The 15,108-nt window shown below is 47.6% G+C and overlaps 1 protein-coding gene across 3 annotated transcripts; it reads right to left on the reverse strand.

Moving 5' to 3' along the window:
• Positions 1 to 143: 143 nt before the first annotated feature.
• LOC122369015 (sphingosine-1-phosphate lyase-like) lies at positions 144 to 6,862 on the reverse strand. 3 transcript variants are annotated; one of them, XM_043343372.1, is made up of 2 exons: positions 6,681 to 6,862; positions 144 to 3,161 (listed from the first exon to the last, which is right to left on the reverse strand). In XM_043343372.1, the coding sequence occupies exon 2, from the start codon at positions 2,813 to 2,815 to the stop codon at positions 1,112 to 1,114; it is 1,704 nt and encodes a 567-aa protein (XP_043199307.1). In that variant the 5' UTR covers positions 2,816 to 3,161; positions 6,681 to 6,862; the 3' UTR covers positions 144 to 1,111. The 3 variants fall into 3 exon arrangements, with proteins under 3 accessions (XP_043199307.1, XP_043199308.1, XP_043199309.1); XM_043343373.1 differs by having other exon boundaries at positions 6,736 to 6,858; XM_043343374.1 differs by having other exon boundaries at positions 6,786 to 6,833.
• Between the last annotated feature and the right edge of the window lie 8,246 nt (positions 6,863 to 15,108).

The following is a 15,108-nucleotide window of genomic DNA, read 5'->3' on the forward strand; positions in this document are numbered from 1 at the left end:
GTTTGTATGCCGTTGGCGGCCGGATATGGGATGACCTAACCCATGACCTAACTTAGCCCGCACCAGTCAGTAATGAGTTTCAATCTCACTTAGAGCTACATAGGTGCCTAGCCGACTACTGCGCTGGTCCATAAAACATTCAACACATGCCATGTTTTATTGAATATCTACCTTCACACAAAAAGTGCGTAATAAACCCCTAATACATGCGTATGATTATGAAGAAAAGTGGCGTCAGAAGATACTAAAATGTCTTCGCTAATCGTCGATAACTTAAGGATCATTCAAATCTTATTTTAATAAATAATTAAAATGGTTCGAGTCCGGAAAAGTACACCGTGCCACAGAAGACAATCAGCTATATAACTAATCTAGATAATACATTAATGAGTAGACAAAAACATTGCACATAAATTACCCCACACTGGGTACATCGTGCGCGCCGCACAACGGAAACTGACCGAACAGGGTGTGCTAAGCTCGATCCATCGGGTGATCTCTCAAAGCTGAGTGGTTTTGGGCGGTGAGGCCGGGAGTGGCTCGGTACAGCTCACAGTACAGCGGCGGTGACGCCGGCAGGTATGAGCTGTGGCCTAGCAGTGACGCCGGGCCTGCCGGACTGTTCGACACACAGCTGCCCGGCTGCTGACGCTGCTCCGTACATATACAGCAGCTGCTCGCGGCTGCTCTCCGAACCAGATGTAACACTCAGTGACTACATGTAAAGGTGTAGAGTACCTCAGGGTATGCACTGGCGCTGCGGCCGGCCGGGTGCGCGCAGACACCGTGCCGGCCCTCATCCAATCCCTAGCCAGACTCCATCGCCGCGCGTCCCTCCTATAGCTATGTCTTGATCCCGGCGGGCGGGCCACGCCCACCCGTGTAATTATAATATAATCAAACACACAGGACTAAGCAACGATAACAGCTCCCTGACTGCACTCCACTGATCCCATTGACTAATATCCACTGATCTTGCTGACTTATCGCAACCGATCCCATTCACTTGGGCTATCGCCACTTATCATGTTGGCCACTCTAAAGGTCGCTGTTGAATTTTACCGGATAACCGGCGGAGCAAAGAGGTCAGGTCCTGCCTTCCTCAGCGCGGTCACTGGGTGCCGGCCGCCGGAGCCCGCTTGTCCGCCTCTGCGGGAGCCGGCTTGTCCGCCTCGGCGGGCTCCTCAGTGGTGTACAGACTGTCCACGAAACACCAGGCCAGCTCGGAGACCAGCGAGCGGTCGGGCACGCTGGCCGCCATGCCGTACAGCGCCACGTCTCCGGAGTTGGCGTTGTCGGCCGGCGCGCGCAGCATCTCGGCCGTCAGCTCGCGCATGTCCTTCACCAGCCTCTCGCGCACGCCGGCGGCCGTCTGGCAGTAGGTGACCGCGATGTGGAAGCAGGGCGGGTTCTGGAGCGCGTTGAAGTTCCAGCCGCGCTGCGCCATGGCGTCCGAGAGTCGGTAGATGTTGAACTGGTCCGAGGCGAAGGCTACCACAGAGACGTCCGGGCTGCCCTGGATCCGCAGGCCAGGAATCTGGCGACACTCCGCCTCGATGTAGCGCGCGGTCTCGATAATGCGGCGCGTCGTCTCCACGTAGCCCTGGCGTCCGTAGTACATCAGAGCCGCCCAGCAGGCAGCCAGCACCGCTCCGGCCCTGCTGCCGGCCATCGAGGGACTGGCGTAGATGCCTCCCGGCCAGTCGGGCTGCACGAAGTACTGGAAGTGACGCATGTGCTGCGAGGAGTACAGTATGACCGAGGTGCCCTTCGGAGCGAAGCCATACTTGTGCGTGTCTGCCGAGATACTGGTCACGCCCGGCACGCTGAAGTCGAACGGCACCACAGGGAAGCCGGCCTCCTTCATGAACGGCACCAGGAAGCCGCCCAGGCACGAGTCGACGTGCACGGGAATGCCGTACTTGACTCCCAGTGCGCCGACCTCCTCAATGGGGTCGATGTTGCCATGCGGGAATGCCGGTGCCGAACACACCAGCATCACCGTGTTGCTGTTGATGTAGCTTCTCATCTTGGACACGTTCACGCGGCTGGTCTCTGGGTCGACCGGAATGTGGATCAGCTTCATGCGGAGTAGCTGGGCGCCTTTGTCGAAGGCGGCGTGAGCCGTGAACGGAACGAGCACTTCTGGCCGCGTTATGCCGCGCTCTTCCCTGGCCATGTCTCGGCACGACTTCATGGCCATGATGATGCTCTCCGTGCCTCCGGAGGTCACCGTGCCGCACGAGTCGGGCCCGCCCGAGAAGAGCTGGCAGCACATGCGAATTATTTCCGCCTCCATCTTGCGGACGCCCGGAAACACGTCCGGATGCAGCGGGTTGGACCACGCCGCCAGCCCGTACACCTGGGTCATCAGCTCGGTCAGGTCGGCCGACCCGTTGTACACCGTTCCCGACAGGCAGCCTTCCTTGTAGGAGAACTTGCCGAGGGCGCAGTAGCGACGCGCCTCCGACAGCACTTGTTCGGCGCTAATGCCACGATCCGGCAGACGGCGCAAGAACGGCATCCCCGCGTTCATGCGCACTATTTCGGCGTTCATGTTGTCCTGCATGTGACGCGTCTCCTTCTCGATCTTCCTCCGAACGGCGGGGATCGTCCTCACCAGCCGGAACAGTCGCTTCTTGAAGCGGGATGAGATGTCTTCGTCGGAGAAGTGCACCTGAGCCCAGATCCAGGTGATCGCCAGCGTGGCCCCGGCCGCGCCGGCGGCCACCTGCCACGGCTCTCGGTCGGCCAGCAGCTCGTTCAGCCGGCACCGCGCCAGGTCGCAGGTGGCGCGGACCGCCTCCATGGTCATCTCACTGACGGATGAGTCAGCACAGCGCCGCTGTAGCCCGCTGTCCAGCGGAGGTCGGCCGTCTTCCCGCCGCCCGACTGCACCACTGTCCGAGCAGTTACCAGATTGAGGGCGACGCCCGCCGATCCCAAGGCCAGACAACACTTATCGGAGCGGAGCCTCTGTCGAAGCCAGACTTCCCAATGACAGTGGGCGTTGTCGAGTGGCCACGGTCACCGTATCAGTTTCGCCGATAGAACTTGTCACGGAGCGCACTGAACCCGAGTCGGCCGCCGCTATCTTAGGCCGAAAAACCGGCAAGATACTGCGGGCAAGGCCGTGTATAGATGGCTGATGGACGCGACACCTGGGGACAGGAGCACATGAACGTTAGCTAGCATTCAGTGCAACGAGGAGTGCCGGATTCTTGGCTGCACTGCCTGATCAGTATCAATTCATGTCCCACACGTTTTGATGGCTGAACTCTGAACCATTGCTCTATAAGCATGTTTCTGATGAGCCTTGAAAGTCCTTAGCAACTGAAATGAAAGGATATTCAGCTATCCCAATGTTTCAAAATTCTACTAGGTACTAAATAATGTTTGGAGTTCCTTCCCATGTTTCCCCCTTCTGAGCTCACTCCTACTTGAGCTGCATCATTGAATCGAAACTACTTTTTCAGGTAATTTGCACTTTCTCCTTCTTCAACCGTCTTCGGTCAATTCAATACGTGATTGGTACACTGGCGGATCCGGGGGCCTTTTGGGGCAAATTCCCCCCCCCCCAATCCCAGCGCCTGAAATCGACGAAACTTTGCGGTTTTTCGAGAATATTTAGAACGAAAATTAACCCGGCGGCCGCTGGGCCTCCGCGCCACCCGCCGGCCGCTGGGGGGGGGGCATATAGTTGCCCCCCCCCCTTTACTTCCGCGACGATATCGTCGCAACGCGAAGAGATAGAGAAGCGAAACTTTGCACACGTCTTTCTGAATACCTAGCCGAGGTTGTGTCCAAATTTGGTGTCGATCCCATTTGAAATGATGTCACAGTAACGTCATAAGCCAAATTATAGATTTGCGACTCTCAGTTTCCTCACGATACATCAGATGTATGGGACCGAATATAAAGAGCCGATTATTGGTCAGGAACTAGATGGAAGTGTGCTTAGATGTTTTAGGATGACAGCAGGTGCTGTCTAGTTCATTTACAGTTGAGTTTCATGCTCAGCGTCATCAGAAACGGTCCATATCGGAAAACGACAAAACTTTATGACGTCACTGTGACGTCATCTTTGGTGCTACAACCACCAAACTTTCTCCAAACATTGCCTAGGTATTCATTTGAAGCTATGCCAAGTTTCACGTTCGTAGCTCATCAGGTTTCGGAGATATTCCACAAAACGTAAAGGGGGGGGCAACTTTATGCCCCCCAGCGGCTCGTGGGTTAAACAACTTTTATTATGAATAGTTTGTTTTAACCCGCGCCCAGCTGGGGGTCCTAGATTTCTACGCCCTGCTGGGGGGGGGGGGTGTTTGAACACCACCACCACCCTTCTAACTCGGCTCCTGGGCCACGTAGCGATACGCGGAAGGCGGCGTTCGAAAGAGCGTCAAAAATAAGGAAGAAATCACTCCGGTCCCTTTTTTGGTCAGGTCAAAGGTCAGATCACCACTCACCAGAGGTCATTGAAGGCCAAAATTCGCCGATTTGTAGGTCAGACGTCGACAATTTTCAACAAATCGACGCGCAGCTCGGAAACTGATAAAGCTACAGCGCCGCGGAAAAACTAAGTTGTTAGTCCTATTAACGCCCTTTCTGAACAATCCTCTCGGATTTGACCTACCGTCAACGGTTTTGCCTGCAGAGTGCAGGGGACAAAAACTGTCAAAGATATTTCTGATTTGATATCAATACTACCCTGTCATAACTCATATTCTAATAACAGTCGGACCAAGAAGCAAATTATGGGTTCTCACTTCTCAGCTTTCTTGGTTTGCTATATCATTCACCTTGCACACACCAGGTTCAAGTAAGTTCATAAAGAGTCTGATTAAGCATTCACTTTTCATAGTTTTCAAGCATAAATTTTGCAGTTTCTTACATTATTTGACATCCTGAATCCAAATATGATACCTACATGTGGCGCAAATGCAAAAAAAAATCAAACCTGACCTAACCTTACCTTCAACCTACCAGCCTACAGCCCTACAACCTACCAACCTAAAATGTGCAAACCTACAACCTAACACAACACAACCTACAGCCCACAGCCTAAAACCTACAATTAATGCTGTTGCATATTTGTATCAATGGCGCCACAATCGTAGATCGGACCCATCGGACCTTTTCTGAACAAATACCAATTGCCAGAGGCACTATATCCAGAGATGCTTTCTAATCAAATCAAATCAAATCAAACCAAACCAAACCCAACCAAACCTGAATTAACCTTACCTACAACCTAAAATCTACAACCTAAAACCTACCACCTAAAACCTATAACCGCCTAGCCTACAACACGTTCTCTCCTTGGTTGCAAAAAAGTGTGATGCCTGCTTTACTGCTAAGTGCTACTGTTTTGGGAAGTGACAAGTGACAAGTGGACTTCTGATGAATCAATCATACTTAATTTTGGTATGTTTTTGTAGGCATAAAAACCACTTGTATATTACCCATCAATTAGATGCTCCTTCAATCAGATTGAGATAAGTTACCAATCTAGTTGCACCTGCATTTCTATATCATTAAGTCCTACAAGTCATCTAGTTCTTTTATTATTCTGTGAAGACAGTTTTGTGAACCATTTTCAGTTCCAGCAACTTTTTAACCCCAAATTTCTTAGTCCTAATACCTGGCCCAGACTGAGACATGGGACAAGGTCACTGATTGCTCAGCTGCTCAAATAAGGTTTTCATTGCACTTGAGCATCATGATAATCACCATATAGTCAATGCTCATTATAATGATAACATAATTACGAGCGAGCGAGCGCAGCGAGCGAGCGAGTTCATACTGAATTAAGGGAAAATCCTGAGTATCCGGCCATGGGGACGCTTTTCAAAAGCTAATATCTTAGGAACGGGACATCCGATTGACAAGCGGTCTTCTTTACTGAATGTCACTTGGACGTAAAAGTTATGTGGTGTGATGGCCACCATGCGTCCTTGCCAACCACCGCACGTGGTGCGTGGTATAGTTGGACATTTTTTAAGAACCCCAAAAATTGCAACCTCAATAACGGTTTAACGGTTGGGCCGACTGAATTGAAACTCGGTACACAGTTAGGTCTCCATCAGATAATTCATCTGCATGTGTTACGGTTGGGGTGCTACTGCACATGCGCACGTGCAGGGGGCGTTTCCAGATCTTGAGAACGGCTGGGCCGATTGCGCTCAAATTTGGTACATGGTTGGGGACCGGTTAGTAGGGTGCCGTGCAAAAGTAATTTTTGGACCCCGTTTGCACATGCGCACGTGCAGAATGCCGCTTCCAGATCTCAGGAACGGCTGGGCCGATTGCGTTCAAAATTTGGCACACCGCTAGCGACCGGTTAGAAGGGTGCTTTGCACAAGCCCGTTAGAAGTACCTTCTCGCCCTTGTGCACGTGCAGGGCTGAGGGCTTACTATCTCGCTTGCTCGTTCTTCACCCAAAAGGCGTTTTACTGGTAATACGATATTCAAAAACAAGGCAATGGGTACTGACTACTGTGAGATCTATTCTAAATCAACTGCTGATAAATGTCTCACTCATCATGATGGCACTCAAGTTTTCTGCAAATCTGCATTGAAATTTGATGATTAACATTTCAATTAATCTGGTTCCCTGATTATTTCAACTTATAATGGCCCAGCGCTGTATGTTATGTAACCTCCTATACGGCAAGTACCTTATATCTAGAGTTTCTTATAGGTATCTTCCTCCTTTATATACCCAATATATACCTCTCTTCATCGGTAGGTAACAAACTGAAGCCTTCTAAATTGTAACTAACAAAAAAAGATGGGATATGCACTAATCGTGCAAGAATCAGAATCAGAACATTCACGGATATCGAAGAACATTGCAAAGAAAAAAGAAGCACGTGCATCAAGTGCTATGATATTCAGATTCACTTTCAAATGCACATTCAAAAAAACTCACCAAATGCAAAGTTTTGGCTACCATCGTGTAGCCAGGAAAGCCCTGATTCTGAAAATATATATCCCAATACATGACACTCAATAGTTTACGAGATATGCCTGTTTTCCTTTTGAAGGTCATTTAAGGTCATATAGTGGCAGGTCATCAAAAAAAAACTCACCAATATACACCAAAATTACAGGATATATAGTACAAAGCAGCCTCCATCGAATGGTGGTAGTCGCTATTCGTGACACTTCTTCGTTTTTGGTACAGGGGCCATTTTTATTTTCAAATGCCTATCTCGCTAATGTTAACACTGCCTGACTTAAAGGCCCATAACTCCCAAAGTACATCACCGTTCTCTTTCATCTTTTAGCGACACGTTTGCAAGGCCCTGAGGCAGTTTTGGTCAAGTGCCTACCCATGACGCCTTCTCAAATCGTTTGTACGTGGGTTTGAAAATTTGATATTTTTGGTCATACGGCCAAAGTCAACAAAAAAGAACTCACCAATATGCACAAAAATTACAGGATATATAGTCCAAAGTGACCTCCATCGAATCGTGGTAGTCTCTATTCATGACACTTCTGCGTTGTTGGTACAGCGGCCACATTGATATTCAAATGCCTATCTCGCTAATGGTAACACTGCCTGACTTAAAGGCCAATAACTCTCAAAGTACATCACCGTTCTCTTTCATCTTTTAATGACACGTTTGCAAGGCCCTAAGGCAGTTTCTGGTCAAGTGCCTACCCATGACGCCTTCTCAAATCGTTTGTACGCGGGTTTGAAAATTTGATTTTTTTGGTCATACGGCCAAAGTCAACAAAAAAGAACTCACCAATATGCACGAAAATTACGGCATATATAGTCCAAAGTGACCTCCATCGAATGGTGGGAAACTCTATTCATGACACTCCTGCGTTTTTGGTACAGCGGCCACATTGATATTCAAACCCAGTAAACATGACGACGTCGGCCCGACGTCGGGCCGAGGCTCGGCCCGACGTCGGCCCAACGTCGGTTCAACCTCGTCCCGACATTGGCTGGACGTCGGATATGCCCGCATGTTCCGACGTCCAGCCGAAGTCCAGCCGACGTCGAGCCGACGTCGGGCCGAGATCGTTTGCCGAGGTTGACGAGATCGTTTGTCGTTGGACCGACGGGGCCGACGTCGGCATGTTTATTGGGACAACGCGCCAAAAATATCAGCCGGCGGCGGGATTCGAGCCCCCCAGTCGCCGACGTCGGCATGGGACAACACGCCAAAAGCACCAGCCGGCGATGGGATTCGAACCCCGTGTAATTCGAACGCGAGGTCAGTGCGCTAACCACTACACCACGCAGCCAGCTAGCGAATTAGGTTTGTTTTGTTGGGTTATGCCCTTTCGGTCTGACAAGACCATTTCAAAGCCGGAAAGATCATAGGATGGAGACATTGGTCTTCTTGGCGAGCACCCTGGGTCCAGTTCATATAGAGTCCCTGGTCCCATTGCTGTTACGTGCCACTTATTGGAAAGGGCGACCCCACAATGGGTTCATATAGCCACTCTTCACACACCTGCACCAACGTTTCCCAAAGTGTCCCTTTGATAAGTGGCACTTTGACAAAGTGACACTTGCCGACTGGCCTTTCTATATGAACTGGGCCCGGCCCTGGTGAGTTGCCGGGGCTGAGCCTGACCAAAGGATAGGCCGAGCAGCCCCCAAGCACTCACCCCACCCGGCTACGGGCGAGCTCGGCTTACGGGCCATCCCAAATGGGATAAAGTTTCCCGTCCAGTCCGGATCACGGGGTTGCGGCGTGGAGGAAGATTTGAGTTTCCTGAGGATATTTTGAATACAGAAGCTCTTTATGAAACATGAAACATGTATTCTATGTTATTTTAACGGTCAAAACAGCGGCCGATGTCGGTCCGACGTCGGCCCGACGTCGGCTGGACCTCAGCAATTGATCTCGGTCCGACGTCGGCCCGACGTCGGCTGGACCTCGGCTGGACGTCGGAACATGCGGGCATATACGACATCCAGCCGACGTCGTGCCGAGGTTGGACCGACGTCGGGCCGACGTCGGCATGCTGATGCCGAGTTGCCGACGTCACCCCGACGTCGGCCGACGTCGGGCCGACGTCGGCATGTTTACTGGGAATGCCTATCTCGCTAATGTTGTCAACAAAAAAGAACTCACCAATATGCACAAAAATTACGGCATATATAGTCCAAAGTGACCTCCATCGAATGGTGGTAGTCGCTATTCATGACACTTCTGCGTTTTTGGTACAGCGGCCACATTGATATTCAAATGCCTATCTCGCTAATGTTAACGCTGACTGACTTGGATGGGTATAACTCCAAAAGCACATCTCCGATCTTGTTAAACTTTTCGTGGCACGTTAGCAAGGCCCTGGGGCAGTTTTTGGTCAAGTGCCTAGCCATGACGCCTTCTCAAATCGTTTTTACGTGGGTTTGAAAATTTGATTTTTTTTTTGGTCATACGGCCAAAGTCAACAAAAAAGAACTCACCAATATGCACAAAAATTACGACATATATAGCCCAAAGTGACCTCCATCGAATGGTGGTAGTCGCTATTCATGACACTTCTGCGTTTTTGGTACAGCGGCCACATTGATATTCAAATGCCTATCTCGCTAATGTTAACACTGCCTGACTTAAAGGCCAACAACTCCCAAAGTACATCACCGTTCTCTTTCATCTTTTGATGACACGTTTGCAAGGCCCTAAGGCAGTTTTGGTCAAGTGCCTACCCATGACACCTTCTCAAATCGTTTGTACGCGGGTTTGAAAATTTGATATTTTTGGTCATACGGCCAAAGTCAACAAAAAAGAACTCACCAATATGCACAAAAATTACAGGATATATAGTCCAAAGTGGCCTCCATCGAATGGTGGTAGTCTCTAATCATGACACTTCTGCGTTTTCGGTACAGCGGCCACATTGGTATTCAAATGCCTATCTCGCTAATGTTAACACTGCCTGACTTAAAGGCGAATAACTCACAAAGTACATCACCGTTCTCTTTCATCTTTTAATGACACGTTTGCAAGGCCCTAAGGCAGTTTTTGGTCAAGTGCCTTCCCATGAAGCCTTCTCAAGTCGTTTGTACGCGGGTTTGAAAATTTGATTTTTTTTTGGTCATACGGCCAAAGTCAACAAAAAAGAACTCACCAATATGCACAAAAATTACGACATACAGGGTGGGGCAGCATAATCGGGAATAAATATCAAACGGGATTATTTGGTCATGAATTTAAAAATATAGCTCCAAGCACTATTTTAACAACATCCCATCAATCGGTCACCTTTTACCTATCCCTCATCCTATTTGACCGCCCTTCGCGTCGATGACCTTCTCAAGGCGGGTCCAAAAGCACGCGCATGCACGTGCAGCCTCCTGCTTGTCCATGATCGCCCATCAGCTTCGTACCTTGCACTGAAGACCGTTTTTACTGATGATAAGTTGTTCATTAAACTTCTACCAAAAAACGCTCCATATAAAGAATTTGGTCGGATTTAAATCGGCGGAGTTGAAGGACCAGAAGTTTTTGGTTCATCTCAGGTGGAGGTGCCCTACACAATAACATGTCGTCCTCACTGCAGTACCAGCACGGACAGAGTCCTCGTAAGACGTGATCTGGACCGTCAGTGATCCTCTCTTCCGACGACTCCACGTGAGTCTGCCAGAGTGTGGATGTATTTACCAGAGGTGCTCGTTTTATCCGGGCTCGATGAAGTAGGGTGCACCACGTGCACCTCCCTTGAAGACCACCCATAGGTCCATCACCTCAACAGGATGTTTACTTTGCATGACCGCTGCAATATTCTCGATACAATCCCCTATATGGCATGCCATTCTTTTTTATCGTATTCCAGTCGGTGATAAGATTTTTGGTCGCTGCAGTTTTGAACATCGTTTCTTTTTAATATGCTCAAGAGCTTCTTCCTTATATTCAAGTGAGTCATCTTGTATGTCCTCTGCTAAGAGTTATTTTACGACGATTACGTTAACTTTTTGTCCTAAGTATCCCCACACAATCCTTATCGTCCGTGATAACACGTTGACCTGTCCAGCAACCTTTACGTGGAATGGCATTGTTTTAAACAAAATGTTCTTGTTTTACTCGTTTAACATTAGTGTCTATGGGCGCGCGCAAAGCACTTGGAGCACCGTCGAACTATTTTGCTGCTCTTTTCCAGGAAGTTGCATGCTCATGGATGTAGTCATGTCAGATGATGCACAACTTTTGGGCGTTTCATTGCCATGATATAATTTATCAAAATAATGCCATGCCTACTCATCATGACCAGAGCCCAAAAAGCATTCCCGATTATGCTGCCCCACCCTGTATATAGCCCAAAGTGACCTCCATCGAATGGTGGTAGTCGCTATTCATGACACTTCTGCGTTTTTGGTACAGCGGCCACATTGATATTCAAATGCCTATCTAGCTAATGTTAACACTGCCTGACTTAAAGGCCAACAACTCCCAAAGTACATCACCGTTCTCTTTCATCTTTTGATGACACGTTTGCAAGGCCCTAAGGCAGTTTTTGGTCAAGTGCCTACCCATGACGCTCTCTCAAATCGTTTGTACGCGGGTTTGAAAATTTGATATTTTTGGTCGTACGGCCAAAGTCAACCAAAAAGAACTCACCAATATGCACAAAAATTACGGCATATATAGTCCAAAGTGACCTCCATCAAATGGTGGTAGTCCCTATTCATGACACTTCTGCGTTTTTGGCCGTTGACATTGACCGTTCAGCACTGCAAAAAATGTCGAGTTTTCAATCAAGCGTACAAAAGTTTTGAGAAGGCGTCATGGGTAGGCACTTGACCAAAATCTGCCCCAGGGCCTTGCTAACGTGCCACTAAAAGTTTAACAAGATCGGAGATGTGCTTTTGGAGATATACCCATCCAAGTCAGTCAGCGTTAACATTAGCGAGATAGGCATTTGAATATCTATGTGGCCGCTGTACCAAAAACGCAGAAGTGTCATGAATAGCGACTACCACCATTCGATGGAGGTCACTTTGGACTATATATGCCGTAATTTTTGTGCATATTGGTGAGTTTTTTTTTTTGTTGACTTTGGCCCTATCACCAAAAAAATCAAATTTTGAAACCCGCGTTCAAAAGTATTGAGAAGGCGTCATGGGTAGGCACTTGACCAAAAACTGCCCCAGGGCCTTCCTAACGTGCCACAAAAAGTTTAACCAGATCGGAGATGTACTTTTGGAGTTTAACCCGTCCAAGTCAGTCAGCGTTAACATTAGCGAGATAGGCATTTGAATATCAATGTGGCCGCTGTACCATAAACGCAGAAGTGTCATGAATAGGGTCTACCACCATTTGATGGAGGTCACTTTGGACTATATATGCCGTAATTTTTGTGCATATTGGTGAGTTCTTTTTTGTTGACTTTAGCCGTATCACCAAAGATATCAAATTTTCAAACCCGCGTACAAAAGTATTGAGAAGGCGTCATGGGTAGTCACTTTACCAAAAACTGCCCCAGGGCCTTGCTAACGTGCCACTAAAAGTTTAACAAGATCGGAAGTGTACTTTTGGAGTTATACCCATCCAAGTCAGGCAGTGTTAACATTAGCGAGATAGGCATTTGAATATCAATGTGGCCGCTGTACCAAAAACGCAGAAGTGTCATGAATAGGGACTACCACCATTCGATGGAGGTCACTTTGGACTATATATGTCGTAATTTTTGTGCATATTGGTGAGTTCTTTTTTGTTGACTTTGGCCGTATCACCAAAGATATCAAATTTTCAAACCCGCGTACAAAAGTATTGAGAAGGCCTCATGGGTAGGCACTTGACCAAAAACTGCCCCAGGGCCTTGCTAACGTGCCACTAAAAGTTTAACAAGATCAAGGATGTACTTTTGGAGTTATACCCATCCAAGTCAGTCAGTGTTAACATTAGCGAGATAGGCATTTGAATATCAATGTGGCCGCTGTACCAAAAACGCAGAAGTGTCATGAATAGCGACTACCACCATTCGATGGAGGTCACTTTGAACTATATAAGCCGTAATTTTTGTGCATATTGGTGAGTTCTTTTTTGTTGACTTTGGCCGTATCACCAAAAAATCAAATTTTCAAACCCGCGTACAAAAGTTTTGAGAAGGCGTCATAAGTAGGCACTTAACAGAAAACTGCTATAGGGCCTTGCTAACGTGCCACTAAAAGTTTAACAAGATCGGAGATGTACTTTTGGAGTTATACCCGTCCAAGTCAGTCTGCGTTAGCATTAGCGAGATAGGCATTTGAATATCAATGTGGCCGCTGTACCAAAAACGCAGAAGTGTCATGAATAAGGACTACCACCATTCGAAGGAGGTCACTTTGGACTATATATGCCGTAATTTTTGTGCATATTGGTGAGTTCTTTTTTGTTGACTTTGGCCGTATCACCAAAGATATCACATATTCAAACCCGCGTACAGAAGTATTGAGAAGGCGTCATGGGTAGGCACTTGACCAAAAACTGCCTCAGGGCCTTGCTAACGTGCCACTAAAAGTTTAACAAGATCGGAGATGTACTTTTGGAGTTATACCCATCCAAGTCAGTCAGTGTTAACATAAGCGAGATAGGCATTTGAATATCAATGTGGCCGCTGTACCAAAAACGCAGAAGTAAGTCATGAATAGGGACTACCACCATTCGATGGAGGTAACTTTGGACTATATATGCCGTAATTTTTGTGCATATTGGTGAGTTGATATTGATACTGAACTACGGCTTTTTTGTTGACTTTGGCCGTATCACCAAAGATATCACATTTTCAAACCCGCGTACAAAAGTATTGAGAAGGCGTCATGGGTAGGCACTTGACCAAAAACTGCCCCAGGGCCTTGCTAACGTGCCACTAAAAGTTTAACAAGATCAAGGATGTACTTTTGGAGTTATACCCATCCAAGTCAGTCAGTGTTAACATAAGCGAGATAGGCATTTGAATATCAATGTGGCCGCTGTACCAAAAACGCAGAAGTATCATGAATAGCGACTACCAGCATTCGATTGAGATCACTTTGGACTATATATGCCGTAATTTTTGTGCATATTGGTGAGTTCTTTTTTGTTGACTTTGGCCTTACGACCAAAAATATCAAATTTTGAAACCCGCGTACAAACAAATTGAGAGGGCGTCATGGGTAGGCACTTGACCAAAAACTGCCTTAGGGCCTTGCAAACGTGTCATCAAAAGATGAAAGAGAACGGTGAGGTACTTTGGGAGTTATTGGCCTTTAAGTCAGGCAGTGTTAACATTAGCGAGATAGGCATTTGAATATCAATGTGGCCGCTGTACCAAAAACGCAGAAGTGTCATGAATAGAGACTACCACCATTCGATGGAGGTCACTTTGGACTATATATTTTGTAATTTTTGTGCATATTGGTGAGTTTTTTTTTGTTGACTTTGGCCGAATGACCAAAAAAATCAAATTTTCAAACCCACGTACAAACGATTTGAGAAGGCGTCATGGGTAGGCACTTGACCAAAAACTGCCTTAGGGCCTTGCAAACGTGTCATCAAAAGATGAAAGAGAACGGTGATGTACTTTGGGAGTTATTGGCCTTTAAGTCAGGCAGTGTTAACATTATGGAGATAGGCATTTGAAAATAAAAATGGCCCCTGTACCAAAAACGCAGAAGTGTCATGAATAGTGACTACCACCATTCGATGGAGGCTGCTTTGGACTATATATCCTGTAATTTTGGTGTGTATTGGTGAGTTTTTTTGATGACCTTCCACTATATGACCTTGAATGACCTTCAAAAGGAAAACTGGTATATCTCGTAAACTATTGAGTGTCATGTATTGGGATATATATTTTCAGAATCAGGGCTTTCTTGGCTACACGATGGTAGCCAAAACTTTGCATTTGGTGAGTTTTTTTGAATGTGCATTTGAAAGTGAATCTGAATATCATACCACTTGATGCACGTAAAAAAACATAGAAAAATAAGGCTAACCCCGCATTCGATATCTCATGGACGACGAAGATTCTACGTCATCTGGCCAATCCCGTTCAAGGTCAGCGGGGGCTCGGCTGCGGTTATGGAGCGTGATTGGCCGGACGGCGTAGAATCGGCGTAGTTGCCGTCCGAGAGACATCGAACGCGGGGTCAAACAGCTCTAAGTCCGGGAA

The sequence above is a fragment of the Amphibalanus amphitrite genome, unplaced genomic scaffold, assembly GCF_019059575.1.
Source record: "Amphibalanus amphitrite isolate SeventyFive unplaced genomic scaffold, NRLGWU_Aamphi_draft 000998F_arrow, whole genome shotgun sequence".
NCBI classification, from domain to species: domain Eukaryota; kingdom Metazoa; phylum Arthropoda; class Thecostraca; order Balanomorpha; family Balanidae; genus Amphibalanus; species Amphibalanus amphitrite.

Excerpts from the sequence above, each read along its gene's own strand:
- LOC122369015 (XM_043343372.1), bottom strand. The coding sequence starts at position 2,815 with ATGACCATGGAGGCGGTCCGCGCCACCTGCGACCTGGCGCGGTGCCGG.